A 15,589-nucleotide genomic window follows, 5' to 3' on the forward strand; every position below is an offset into this window, starting at 1 on the left:
GAGTTCTGGTTGATGTGGAACGTGCTCGCACAGTCAAAGGCTGGTTGTCTCGGAGGTTAGGTAAGTTAATTTCTTTTATGTATTAATGTGGTATTCACTTTCTTAGTTGTTTGATACTATTAAGTAAAGAAATTTATAAATTTAGATAGAAAATTTTATGTACAGTGGGCCCTGGAGTTTTGTTAAGCCTCTTGCTTCGTAAATTTCGCCTTTCAAAATTTTTTTCATCGAAATATAGCCTCGCGGTTTGTAATTTGCCTCGCCATTCGTCAGATGTCTGGAACGTGTACGAATGGCGGCTGCGCATACGCAAAGGCTCTCACAAACCATTCAGAGAGTCAGTGTGGCGTTGTTGTTTTTGGGCAAGTGACCATCACCCCATGCCTTCATATGATTCATTTCATAATAATCCATTGTTTTTTGTACTTGCAACTGCTAAATAAGCTACCCTGGGCCAAAAGAAAGCTAGTAAAGAAGGCAAGAAACACAATAAAATTCAAGAAAGAACACACCAGCCAGGGTACTTCCCCACACACGATTTGATTTGAGTGGGACTTTGGCATGAGTGAATAGAATTTTTTTTTTTTTCAACAAGTCGGCCGTCTCCCACCGAGGCAGGGTGACCCAAAAAAGAAAGAAAATCCCCAAAAAGAAAATACTTTCATCATTCAACACTTTCACCACACTCGCACATTATCACTGTTTTTGCAGAGGTGCTCAGAATACAACAGTTTAGAAGCATACACATATAAAGATACACAACATATCCCTCCAAACTGCCAATATCCCAAACCCCTCCTTTAAAGTGCAGGCATTGTACTTCCCATTTCCAGGACTCAAGTCCGACTATATGAAAATAACCGGTTTCCCTGAATCCCTTCACTAAATATTACCCTGCTCACACTCCAACAGATCGTCAGGTCCCAAGTACCATTCGTCTCCATTCACTCCTATCTAACATGCTCACGCACGCTTGCTGGAAGTCCAAGCCCCTTGCCCACAAAACCTCCTTTACCCCCTCTCTCCAACCCTTTCGAGGATGACCCCTACCCCGCCTTCCTTCCCCTATAGATTTATATGCTTTCCATGTCATTCTACTTTGATCCATTCTCTCTAAATGACCAAACCACCACAACAACCCCTCTTCTGCCCTCTGACTAATACTTTTATTAACTCCACACCTTTTCCTAATTTCCACACTCCGAATTTCCTGCATAATATTTACACCACACATTGCCCTTAAACAGGACATCTCCACTGCGTCCAACCGTCTCCTCGCTGCTGCATTTACCACCCAAGCTTCACACCCATATAAGAGTGTTGGTACTACTATACTTTCATACATTCCCTTCTTTGCCTCCATAGATAACATTTTTTGACTCCACATATACCTCAACGCACCACTCACCTTTTTTCCCTCATCAATTCTATGATTAACCTCATCCTTCATAAATCCATCCGCCGACACGTCAACTCCCAAGTATCTGAAAACATTCACTTCTTCCATACTCCTCCTCCCCAATTTGATATCCAATTTTTCTTTATCTAAATCATTTGACACCCTCATCACCTTACTCTTTTCTATGTTCACTTTCAACTTTCTACCTTTACACACATTCCCAAACTCATCCACTAACCTTTGCAATTTTTCTTTAGAATCTCCCATAAGCACAGTATCATCAGCAAAAAGTAACTGTGTCAATTCCCATTTTGAATTTGATTCCCCAAAATTTAATCCCACCCCTCTCCCGAACACCCTAGCATTTACTTCCTTTACAACCCCATCTATAAATATATTAACCATGGTGACATTACACATCCCTGTCTAAGACCTACTTTTACCGGGAAGTAGTCTCCCTCTCTTCTACACACCCTAACCTGAGCCTCACTATCCTCATAAAAACTCTTTACAGCATTTAATAACTTACCACCTATTCCATATACTTGCAACATCTGCCACATTGCTCCTCTATCCACTTTATCATATGCCTTTTCTAAATCCATAAATGCAATAAAAACCTCCCTACCTTTATCTAAACACTGTTCATATATATGCTTCAATGTAAACACTTGATCTACACATCCCCTACCCACTCTGAAACCTCCTTGCTCATCCGCAATCCTACATTCTGTCTTGCCTCTAATTCTTTCAATTATAACCCTACTGTACTTTTCCTGGTACACTCAGTAAACTTATTCCTCTATAATTTTTACAGTCTCTTTTGTCCCCTTTCCCTTTATATAAAGGGACTATACATGCTCTCCACCAATCCCTAGGTACCTTCCCCTCTTTCATACATTTATTAAAGAAAAGTACCAACCACTCCAACACTATATCCCCCCCTGCTTTTAACATTTCTGTCATGATCCCATCAGTTCCAGCTGCTTTACCCCCTTTCATTTTATGTAATGCCTCACGTACCTCCCCCACACTTACTTTCTGCTCTTCTTCACTCCTAAAAGATGGTGTACTTCCCTGACCAGTGCATGAAATTACTGCCTCTGTTTCTTCCTTAACATTTAAAAGTTCCTCAAAATATTCTCGCCATCTACCTAATACCTCCATCTCCCCATCTACTAACTCCCCTACTCTGTTTTTAACTGACAAATCCATACTTTCCCGAGGCTTTCTTAACTTGTTTAACTCACTCCAAAATTTTTTCTTATTTTCCTTAAAATTTCTTGACAGTGCCTCTCCCACTCTATCATCTGCTCTCCTTTTGCACTCTCACCACTCTCTTTACCTTTCTTTTACTCTCCATATACTCTGCTCTTCTTATAACACTTCTGCTTTGTAAAAACTTCTCATAAGCTACCTTTTTCTCTTTTATCACACCCTTTACTTCATCATTCCACCAATCACTCCTCTTTCCTCCTGCCCCCACCCTCCTATAACCACAAACTTCTGCCCCACATTCTAATACTGCATTTTTAAAACTATTCCAACCCTCTTCAACCCCCCCACTACTCATCTTTGCACTAGTCCACCTTTCTGCCAATTATTATTATTTTATTATTATCACACCGGCCGATTCCCACCAAGGCAGGGTGGCCCGAAAAAGAAAAACTTTCACCATCATTCACTCCATCACTGTCTTGCCAGAAGGGTGCTTTACACTACAGTTTTTAAACTGCAACATTAACACCCCTCCTTCAGAGTGCAGGCACTGTACTTCCCATCTCCAGGACTCAAGTCCGGCCTGCCGGTTTCCCTGAATCCCTTCATAAATGTTACTTTGCTCACACTCCAACAGCACGTCAAGTATTAAAAACCATTTGTCTCCATTCACTCCTATCAAACAACGCTCACGCATGCCTGCTGGAAGTCCAAGCCCCTCGCACACAAAACCTCCTTTACCCCCTCCCTCCAACCCTTCCTAGGCCGACCCCTACACCGCCTTCCTTCCACTACAGACTGATATACTCTTGAAGTCATTCTGTTTCGCTCCATTCTCTCTACATGTCCGAACCACCTTTCTGCCAATAGTCGCTTATATCTCACCCGAACTTCCTTTATACACTTTCACCTCCCTCTTACTTGTTGTTGCCACCTTCTTCTTTTCCCATCTACCTCTTACTCTAACTGTAGCTACAACTAAATAATGATCCGATATATCAGTTGCCCCTCTATAAACATGTACATCCTGAAGCCTACCCATCAACCTTTTATCCACCAATACATAATCTAATAAACTACTTTCATTACATGCTACATCATACCTTGTATATTTATTTATCCTCTTTTTCATAAAATATGTATTACTTATTACCAAATCTCTTTCTACACATAGCTCAATTAAAGGCTCCCCAATTACATTTACCCTGGCACCCCAAATTTACCTACTACTCCCTCCATAACATTTTTACCCACTTTAGCATTGAAATCCCCAACCACCATTACTCTCACACTTGATTCAAAACTCCCAACGCATTCACTCAACATTTCCCAAAATCTCTCTCTCTCCTCTACACTTCTCTCTTCTCCAGGTGCATACACACTTATTATAACCCACTTTTCACATCCAATCTTTATTTTACTCCACATAATCCTTGAATTGATACATTTATAGTCCCTCTTTTCCTGCCATAGCTTATCCTTCAACATTATTGCTACTCCTTCTTTAGCTCTAACTCTATTTGAAACCCCTGACCTAATCCCATTTATTCCATTTATTCCATTTATTTATTTATTTATTTCAACTACCCAGTAACGTGGTCAGAAATTTGCAGTTTGGCCAATTTTCACGAAAATTAAAAAATATGACAATTTCAAAATAAGGTCCAGAATGAACAATGCAGACATTCCTCGCTCTAAAATAACATTTTCTTTGTTCATCAGTCACGTCTCCAGGCCCCTCTGATATTACTCTTGCTTTCTATTTTGAATTTTTATATTCAAACGAAAAATAGAAGATTTACTGTTATGCAGACTATTGCAATATTGTAATAATTGTATAAATAATATTAACCCATTCATGACTGCATATTAGAATGGCTAGTTGGACATTTATTGGAAAATGACAGCATTTGTTTAATTTTGAACATCGGCAAAAATCAAATATTTCCCCTTCTTTGAGCTCCATTTCAAGGTTCTTTTCATAGTAAAACCAATCAAAATCACCTCTATTTCTATAATATGTTTTCCATTCTATCAAATGAGACCAAGAACACGAGAATACAACAATAAATACTCTACGAAAATAGACCACAAAGTCGGCATTTTAATTAAAAAAAAAGGTCAGTTTTTTTTTCTCATTATACACTGCGTGCTGCAGGATTTTTTTTATGTGATGCACAGTGAACACACAGACCCATTCTCTAACATGTGGGCCTACCAGCTTTCTCCTGCTTGATTTGAAGGCACTAGAATTTATGAGTACGTATACGCCTACTATCCGACTTACGACCAAGCTTGGTTCCGACCAACCAGTCGTAAGTCGAAATGGACGTATGTCGAACCTTTGAAAATTGCCGACATATTGGGTAGGGCATAATGTCAAAACTTTCCTACATAAACTACCTACATAATACTGTAATGTAATGTACAATCATTATTTCATTCTTTTTACCAGAATTTACTTCTATTGTTTTTTTTTTTCAACAAGTCGGCCGTCTCCCACCGAGGCAGGGTGACCCAAAAAAGAAAGAAAATCCCCAAAAAAGAAAATACTTTCATCATCATTCAATACTTTCACCACACTCACACATTATCACTGTTTTTGCAGAGGTGCTCAGAATACAACAGTTTAGAAGCATACACATATAAAGATACATAACATATCCCTCCAAACTGCCAATATTGTTGTATTTTAATTATTTATGTAATGTATATGATGTATACATGGTAGTGATATGTATTGTAAATTTTACTTGAGTCCTGGAAATGGGAAGTACAATGCCTGCACTTTAAAGGAGGGGTTTGGGATATTGGCAGTTTGGAGGGATATGTTGTGTATCTTTAAACGTATATGCTTCTAAACTGTTGTATTCTGAGCACCTCTGCAAAAGCAGTGATAATGTGTGAGTGTGGTGAAAGTGTTGAATGATGATGAAAGTATTTTCTTTTTGGGGATTTTCTTTCTTTTTTGGGTCACCCTGCCTCGGTGGGAGACGACCGACTTGTTGAAAAAAAAAAAAATACAGTATCATATGTTACTATTATCTTTATGTATTGTCGACTCAGTGGAATGGGAGAACACCACTGGTAGTGTCATCCTGGCAGAATGTTGTGTAACCTATACCCTAAGTAAAGAGAAACGACTCTGGAACATGTGTAATACGTATCCGGCTGGCTGGCTGGGTGGCCGGGTCTGTGGTTGGCTGGGTGGGTGGCTGGCTGGCTGGATTGGTGGGTGGCCAGGTGGGTGGCTGGCCAGGTGGGTGGCTGGATGGATGATGGGTGGGTGGGTGGCTGGATGGATGGATGATGGGTGGGTGGCTGGATGGATGATGGGTGGGTGGGTGGCTGGATGGATGATGGGTGGGTGGGTGGCTAGATGGGTGGGTGGGTAGTTGGCTGACTGGCTGACCGAATATGGCTGTCTCTTTGTATCTCTCTGTATCTCTCTCTCTCACTGGTACACGTAAGTCAAGTTATCATACATATTATAAATTACCTAGGATAACCCAAAAAATCCAGACAAAGTGCTATACAGTGGATCTGTGCTCCAGTGCCCTAAATTAATAATAATATTAATAATCATTATTATTACAATAATACATATGTACTAATATTAATATTATTATTATTAAGCTATAGTATAATAATCGTGTCCACTCATTACTTACCTTAAAATATCTGTAGTTTTAATGTAGAGTGAGAGGTGAGTAAACAAGATTAAATGAATAAATGAGAGAGAGAATGAGAATGTAGAATGTTCACGAGTTATGTAAACAAACGTTGTTGTTGTTGTTACCAGCCCGGACACGAACGGTTCCTGTTCACTGTCAAGCCGACCAGAAAAACGTCTCATATTTGTTAATTTATATGTTATGTAGCATGTTTATTATATAATTTTGAAAAAAAAATCATAGATGGATTAAGCAAAATGTCTATATTAACGTTTTATACACATTTAATGCGCCTCAGTGATTATTATTTTTATTATCATTATTAATATGGCGTCTTCAAGACCAAGTACACTCTTAATGAGTGGCTCTGAGATAGACAAGCAGACAAAGACAGACACACAGGTAGACAGAAAGACAGACACACAGGTAGACACGGACACAGGTAGACATAAAGACACACAGGTAGACAGAAAGACACACACTAGTAGACAGATAAACACACACACAGAGATACAGACAGATATACAGGCAGACAGATACAGACAGGTTTATGTGCAACAGTGAAAACAAGTAGAGAGTTCGAGAGTAAGAGCCTTTCTTGCCACAATCTCCAGTGCAAGATTCAGACTTCATCTTAGGGGCCATGGTGAAATTTACTGTCCAGTTAGTACAGTTAATACAGTATGATGCCGCTGATAGGGCAGGGTTACTCAAACTGATGCTGCCTTTATGACACATTGCCGCCGCGAGTATTGTCAAATATTGTACAGTGGTGTGAATCAGCCGGCCCAGCCCAGCTGCCAGATGCACGGTCATAAGTCGAATGGACGTATGTCGAGCAGTTCGTAAGTCGGATGGTAGGTGTATACATGTCAAACACGGTGGCTCGTAAGACGTATATATACAACTGAAACAGTCAGAGTAAATCTTGTTGCTTAATTTATTACTGAACTATAGTTGGTTCGTGTTAATTGTTCTCATTGGTCTTCAATGCAATTTTATATATATTTTTTTTTTTTTTTACTAAAATATGGAATTTCTTTTATTAGTGGTTAGCTGTAAGTAAATGTTTTCAAAAATTAGTAACATGAGCTAAATAACTAAATGTTTTTCAAGGAATGTGAAAAATATAGAATGTAATTCCCTTTGATTCAGGTGGTGGTTTAGGAGGCACACGTCGAGGTGGACCAGATGTAAACATAAAACACTCTGGTCGTGAAGATGACCGTAGACGTGGTGGTGGGAGAGATGAAGAACGTATGGCGTAAGTATTGCACTTTGATTACTGCTAAGGTGACTGTATATAGCATTGTTGAGGATTGACAGTAGGACTTTGCCTGTTTGAATTGGGAAATAGATATCTCAAATCATTTTCACTCTTTAAAATTTTATAAAATTATTGTATTCCTTAAACCTTGAGGTTAAGAAATACAGGTATGAATATTATTATTAATAATTAAAGTATTAGGCTCAAAAACTGTTAAGTATGGATGGAATCCTTGGTTTACTGGTATTTATTTGGCACTAAAATTCGGAGTCATACTAGCTGGCATCTGACCTCGGCCGTCTCTCTGGGTCAGGTGCGTGTGCAGTGAGAGAACTTTGAGTCACCAGAGTAACTGCCAAATGACTCATTAAGGGGACCGTCTATTCTGGTCATTACTGACAGTTTAGTTAATACTATGTGTATGATGTCCTTGTCATGCAGGCAGCTAACCTAACAACAGAAATATAAATGGACTACTAGACTACAGGGATTAATATTAAACCATGATTCTTTACAGCGCAAAAGAAAAATTGCACACAAAAAAGAAAATATATTTAGGCTTGTGGATCATTGAACAGTTTTGGATTGATCGATAGCTGTTCAGGTCATGTACAAAAAAAGGAATAATACTTACCTATAGGCATGACCTAATTCCACTAGTGGATTTTTCCACTGGTGATGCTGCCTCCAACTGCTTCACCTCACCTGTTTGCTGTATATAAGCTCTTTCTCTGAACATATGCTGCACTTTTATCAAAATTGATAGACTGAACACATTGACTCCAAGCTGAGGAAACCAATAGCTGGTGAAACACTTTTACAGTATAGATACTGAAATGTTGCACAAATTTCTCATTCTTCGTACCTTATACTTTTTTTTACATACTTTGAAATACCTTGTCTCATACAAAGCCGAAAATACTTCACCCAAGCCTGTTTAACAGAATGATTCATGCCAGGGTGGGCAACACCTTTTACATTATAAATTATATGTAGGGCTACATTCACTAATGACTTTGGGATAAGAAATTTACTTTACAACTGGGGATATCCAGCTCAGCTACTCAGTACAGCTGGCATTTTCAGACAGTGTCTGATCTTCCTTTGTCAGGAATTTGATTATACCAGACTTGGCTGGATGTGTTTGTTGAGCAGTTTTAACTTTTTCATTGAGAGTAGGATCAGCTATAACTGCATTGATGTGGTCAGACAGTGTCCACAACCACATTAGATGGTCAAGGACCATCTTCCTAATCATCTAGGTTTTGTTCTAAAACAACAGAATCACTGGTGCATGATCTGTCAAGAAATGAATTGGATACTGGTAGATGATATCACAGTAATGCTTTAAAAGACCAAATTATGGCTAATGATTCTTGCTCAGAGTAGTTATGTTCAGCCTTGGTTAATTAAAACTTGACTAACATGGAACAGGGTTATACTTGCCATCAGTCTTTTGTGCTAGGATGGCACCTATGCCATATATAGCACTAGCATCTGTGGTCATTTGCAAAGGCTTTTCAAAGTATAGGAATTTTAGAACAGGAACAAAAGTTAGTGTAACTTTTAGTGTCTGAAATGTCCTTTCTTGATGAAAGGTCCAAGTGAAAGGAATATCTTTTTTTAAGCAGTTCTGTTAGAGGATCTGCTATCGAAGAAAAATTTGCCATGAAAGCTGTGTAAAACCCTGCTGAGCCCACAAATGACCGTAAAGCATCAGCAGTTTTTGGAGCTGGAAAATTTTGTACCACTGTTACTTTAGTCGGTCGTAACCCCTCTAGGAGTAATTGTGTTGTCAAAAACTTTGATCTCTGAGCTAAGAAACTGACATTTAAAGTACTTTTTTCTTCACATTAGCTTCAGATTTACCAAGAACTAGATCTAATCTCTCGAAATGCAATGCCACATCTTCTTGCATGACATTTACATTGTACAGTAATACTTCTAATTTCGTGAGGCTCTATTTTCATGGATTTTTATTATCGGCAAGTTTTTTTTTGTCAAAATGTTGCCTCTTTTTTTTTTTTTTTTTTTTTTTTTTTTTTTTTTTTTTTTTTTTTTTTGTTGTGACTTCCCCCTAAATTTGGCAGCCATCCGGTACATGTCCCATGGCCCCGTGCACACAAAGCCTCCCACAGATGCATTCAAGAGTCAGTCTGGCATTGTTTCTCAGCGAGTGAATATCGCCCTCCGCATTCATAGAAACATTTCGTAATAATCCATTGTTTTTTGTGCTTGCAACTGCCAAATAAGCCATCATGGGCACAAAGAAAGATCCTAGTGCCAGCCCTTTGGTAAAGAAGGTGAGAAACATGATAGAATTAAAGAAAGAGATTGTTGAAAAATATGGAAGTGTTGTATGTGTGGCTGACCTTGCCGGGATGTATCGGAAGCCCCATTCAGCGATCACTTCCATCGTGATGAAGAAAAAGGAAATCAAGGAAGCTGATGTTGTGAAAGGGGTAAATATGCTAACAAAAAAGAAATAGCAAATTATCGAAGATGTTGAGAAGTTGTTGGTGTGGATCACCGAAAAGCAATTAGCAGGAGATAGTGTTATGCAGTCGATAATTTGCGAAAAGGCATGCCGATCTCATAAAGAAAATGCCTGCAGCGAGTGCTCATGTTAGTAAATTTAAGGCCAGCAAAGGCTGGTTCGAAAAATTCAAAAAGCGAAGTGGCATACACAGTGTTGTAAGGCATGGCGAGGCCGCAAGTTCAGACAAACATATTATTATTTATTATTATTATTATTTTTTTTATTATCACACTGGCCGATTCCCACCAAGGCAGGGTGGCCCGAAAAAGAAAAACTTTCACCATCATTCACTCCATCACTGTCTTGCCAGAAGGGTGCTTTACACTACAGTTTTTAAACTGCAACATTAACACCCCTCCTTCAGAGTGCAGGCACTGTACTTCCCATCTCCAGGACTCAAGTTCGGCCTGCCGGTTTCCCTGAACCCCTTCATAAATGTTACTTTGCTCACACTCCAACAGCACGTCAAGTATTAAAAACCATTTGTCTCCATTCACTCCTATCAAACACGCTCATGCATACCTGCTGGAAGTCCAAGCCCCTCGCACACAAAACCTCCTTTACCCCCTCTCTCCAACCTTTCCTAGGCCGACCCCTACCCCACCTTCCTTCCACTACAGACTGATACACTCTTGAAGTCATTCTGTTTCGCTCCATTCTCTCTACATGTCCGAACCACCTCAACAACCCTTCCTCAGCCCTCTGGACAACAGTTTTGGTAATCCCGCACCTCCTCCTAACTTCCAAACTACGAATTCTCTGCATTATATTCACACCACACATTGCCCTCAGACATGACATCTCCACTGCCTCCAGCCTTCTCCTCGCTGCAACATTCATCACAAACATGCGGCTGAAAAATTCGTGCATGAATTCGAGGTGTATGTAGGGGATGAAGGATTCCTCCCCCAACAAGTGTTCAATTGTGATGAAACAGGCCTCTTTGGGAAGAAAATGCCAAAGAGGACCTACATGATGCAGGAGAAAAAGGCACTGCCAGGCCACAAGCCTATGAAAGACAGGCTAACTCTCTTGCTCTGTGGTAAAGCTAGTAGGGATTTCAAAGTGAAGCCTTTACTGGTGTATCACTCTGAAAATCCCAGTGTGTTTAGGAAAAAGTATCATCAAGAGTAAATTGTGTGATGTGGAAGGCTAACAATAAGGCATGGGCCACGAGGCAAATTTTCCTTGATTGGTTCAGTGAAGTGTTTGGCCCGTGTGAATAAATACCTTCTGGAAAAAAAATTGCCGCTCAAGTGCCTCCTGGTACTGGACAATGCTCCTGCTCATCCACCAGACTTGGATGACCAGTTGTTTGAGGAGTTTATTTTCATCACAGTGAAGTTCTTTCCCCCTAATACCACTCCTCTCATCCAGCCCATGGACCAGCAGATCATTTCAAACTTCAAAAACGCTACACTAAAGCAATGTTTCAAAGGTGCTTTGATGTGACCTCAGATACTCGATTGACCCTAAGAGAGTTCTGGAAAGATCATTTCAGTATCCTCAATTGCATAACTCTTATAGATAAGGCTTGGCAGGAAGTGACTTCCAGGACTTTGAATTCTGCTTGGAGAAAATTGTGGCCAGAATGTGTCCTCGAGGAGGGTTTTGAAGGGTTTGAGGCTGACCCTGTCGACCCTGCACCTGTTGTGGAATCTATTGTGGCATTGGGGAATTCCATGGGGTTGCATGCGAGTAGCGAGGATGTGGAAGAGTTGGTGGAGGACCACAGTGAAGAGCTAACCACTGAAGAGCTGCAAGACCTTCATCTACAATAGCAACAGACCACAGCTGAGGAAATTGCTTCAGAGGAGGAGGAGGAGAGAGGGAAGGTGCCTTCTTCAGTGAATAAGGACATTTGTGCAGAGTGGAGTGAGGTGCAAACGTTTGTGGAGGAACATCGCCCTAACAAAGCTGTTGCAAGCTATGTTTGCAACTTGTACAATGACAATGCCATTTCCCATTTTAGGCAAATCTTAGAGACACCAGAACAGAGCTCTCTGGACAGATGTTTTGTGCGACAAGGGTCCAGTGACTCTCAAGCTGGTCCTAGTCCCATTAACCCTTTCAGGGTCCGTCCCGTAGATCTACGGCTTTACGGTGAGTGTCCAAACCGTAGATCTATGCCATGAGCTCAGCTCACTCTGATAAACTGTGAGTGGTACATTTGGGCCTAGATATGAGAGAATACATCTATGTGGTATGTGTGCACCACATAAAACAGATCCTGCAGCACACTGTGTATAATGAGAGAAAAAAACTGAAATCATGATTTTTCGATTAAAACAGCGACTTTGCAGTGTTTTTTCGTATGTTTTATAGTTGTATTTGCGATTTCTTGGTCTCATTTGATAGAATGGAAGACATATTACAGAAATAGAGATGATTTTGATTGGTTTTAGCACTGGAAATGGCTTGAAACTGAGCTCAAAGTAGCGGAAATGTTAAATTTTTGCCGATATTCAAGAGTAAACAAACGACCTCACACATCTAATACACATCAGCTGGTGGGTCTAATATACATTCACAAATATGGTGATGATATTTATACAATTATTACAGTATTGCATAACAGTAAATCTTCTATTTTTTGGTGTGAATAAAAAATCAAAATGGAATTTATTTGTAAAGCCTCAAAATGTAACTAATGAACAGAGGAAATGTTAGTTTAGTTCCAGGAATACCTACATTGTTTATTCTGGAGCCTATTTTGAAATTGGAATATTTTGAACTTTGTGTTAAATTGGCCAAATTAACAATTTCCGATCACTTTATTTTGTAGTTGAAACAGTTGATTTGGCGATTTCTTGTGCTCAATCGATAGAATAGAAGTAATACTAGTGAAATAGCTAAGAATTTGGTTGATTGGAATAATGTAATTGGCCTAAAATGGGAGTCAAAGTCGGCAAAATCGCCGACTCGTAAATATCGCTGACACATCAAAATTCACGAGAGCATAATTTCATAAATTTTCCACCAAATTTCGTACTTTTTGTTTTATTACCTTCACAAAAAGATTCTCTACGATTTCATAAGAAAAAATAAAAATTTTTTTTTTTTTGAAAATTCTTGGACACTGGTGCGTGACTTCAGATTTTGGCCTTTGACCCTGAAAGGGTTAAAAAACAAAGAAGGGAAGTAACCCTGGACAAGGACTCGGTACCTTAAGTCTTTATGGAAGGGGATTTCCCTTCCAAACAATAGTAACTTTTCCTCTCTCTCCCCTCCTCCTATCTTCCATACACCAACAAGAGTCTTCAATAAAGGTAAGTGTGGTGTTACTATTGCTTTATGTGTATATTGATTTATCATTCTTTCTGCATGTAAATCTATATTTATTCTCTAAAAAATGTATTTTTTGTTAATACTTTTGGGTGTCTGGAACAGGTTAATTGGATTTACATTATTTCTTACGGTGAAAATGGTTTCAATTTTCGTGAATTTTGACTTTCGGCAGACTCTCTGGAATGGATTAATCATGAAATTAGAGGGTCCACTGCATAAGTATAGCATATGATGAGACTTTGAAAGATATTTATCATTAGCCTCAAGAATGCGACTGGAAAGGAGCATAAGCTGAATGCCATTTTGAGGAAGTTAAAATGACCTGTAGGGGTGAAGCAAGGCTCTTAACCCTTTCAGGGTTGGTACCGTATTAGTACGGCTTGCATGCCAGGGTTGGTGCCGTACTAGTATGCATAAATTCTAGCGTGAGAAAGCTGGTAGGCCTATGTATGAAAGAATGGGTCTATGTGGTCAGTGTGCACAGTATAAAAAAAATCCTGCAGCACACAGTGTATAATGAGAAAAAAAAACTCCAGCCGTGTTTTTGCTTTAAAACAGCGACTTTGCAGTGTGTTTTCGTATGCTACTTATGGTTGTATTCTAGTTTTCCTGGTCTCATTTTATAGAATGGAAGACATATTACAGAAATTGAGATGAGGTTTATTGGTTTCACAATGAAAAGTACCTTAAAATTGAGCTCAAATTAGTAGAAATGTTTGATTTTTGCCAAAGTTCTAAAGTAAACAAATCATGCCAAGCGTCCAATACACATCAACTGGTGAGTCTAATATTCTTTCACAAGTGTGCTGATATTATTTATACCATTTCTACACTAATGCAGTAGTCTACATAACAGTAAATCTTTTTTTTTTTTTGTGAGAATAAAAATTCAAAATGGACAGCAAAAGAAATGTAAGAGGCCTGGGGACAAGACTAATGAACAGAAAAAGTTATTTTAGTGCCAGGAGTGTCTCTTGTTTATTCTGGACCCTATTTGGAAATTGGCATCTTTTGAAATTTGTGTGAAATTGGCAAAATTGCCAATTTCTGACCACTTTATTGGATAGTTGAAATCGGTAAATGGGTGGTTTCTTGTACTCATTCAATAGAAAAAATGGAGTTCTAGCAAAATAGTTATGATTTTTGTTGACTGGTACATTGGAATTGGCCGAAAATAGGGCTCAAAGTGGGCGAAATCGCCTATGGGTAAACATCGTCGAGACCGCTAACTTCATGAGAGCATAATTTTGTAAGTTTTCCATCAAATTTTATACTTTTGGTGTCATTATGATCAGGAAAAGATTCTCTGTCATTTCATAAGATTATTTTTTTTTTTTTTAATTTTCAACCCTGAGAACAAATTTAGGACAGGGCCTGCCGACCCTGAAAGGGTTAACTCTCAGTTGTCCTCATGGAGAGGGACTTGCTAGAACCCCTGTAGCAAATCTTAAGCATGGAGAAAGTTTTACTGTCACCAATGTTTCATAAGTTATCAAGATCTGGAAACAGGGAAACAATCTGGAATCTTTTAGCATATTCAGCTACTGAAAATCAACAACTGGGCACTAGGTATAGTCTTGAGTACTAAGATCAGAAATCCATTCCAGGATGACTTGCTGAGACTTACGATACATTCATCATACATCTTATTGCTAAGTTCTTCTCCTGTAATGGCCTGTAAATGTGTGTTGTATTTATTTTTATTGCCAAGAATGCCACATAATCTACCAGATCCAAGTTCTCTTCATTTCTTAAGACCACCTACCTACTCAACCCCTTCATTGCTAACACTTACCCACTACACTTCTAGAGCATCCTTTTTGTTTCCCCATTAGCCTGCCTTACCCAGCACCAATGACAGTGCTGCTTGAAATGTAAATATAATGTGCCTCTGTTAGTTTTATGATGTAAAACATATTTTCATTTTGTGCATATTAACTGATTTTCATATGAAGTGATAATGTCTGCTCAGGCTTAGAGAATCTTTTCCCGATTGTAATGACACCAAAAAAACGAAATTTAACGGAAAACTGATGAAATTAGGCTCTCGCAAGATTAGCGACCTCGGCGATATTTGCAAATCGGCAATTTTGCCCACTTGGAGCCCTATTTTCGGCTAATTCCATTGTTCCAGTCGACCAAACTCATGGCTATTTCTTTAGAACTCCATTTTTTCTATGGATTGAGTACAAGAAACTGCCCAT

At 39.1% G+C, this 15,589-nt stretch overlaps 1 protein-coding gene across 1 annotated transcript in view; it reads left to right on the forward strand.

Annotated features, from left to right (window-relative positions):
- snRNP-U1-70K (small ribonucleoprotein particle U1 subunit 70K) overlaps positions 1-15,589 on the forward strand; it is a 128,086-nt gene that overhangs the window by 74,241 nt on the left and 38,256 nt on the right. Inside the window, exons 5-6 of the mRNA XM_070087086.1 lie at positions 1-60; positions 7,447-7,555. The exon at positions 1-60 is cut by the window's left edge and continues 42 nt beyond it. Coding sequence (XP_069943187.1) covers positions 1-60; positions 7,447-7,555 — 169 coding nt within the window. The remainder of the gene's footprint in view (positions 61-7,446; positions 7,556-15,589) is intronic.

This window comes from Cherax quadricarinatus, chromosome 20 (assembly GCF_038502225.1).
Source record: "Cherax quadricarinatus isolate ZL_2023a chromosome 20, ASM3850222v1, whole genome shotgun sequence".
NCBI classification, from domain to species: Eukaryota; Metazoa; Arthropoda; class Malacostraca; order Decapoda; family Parastacidae; genus Cherax; species Cherax quadricarinatus.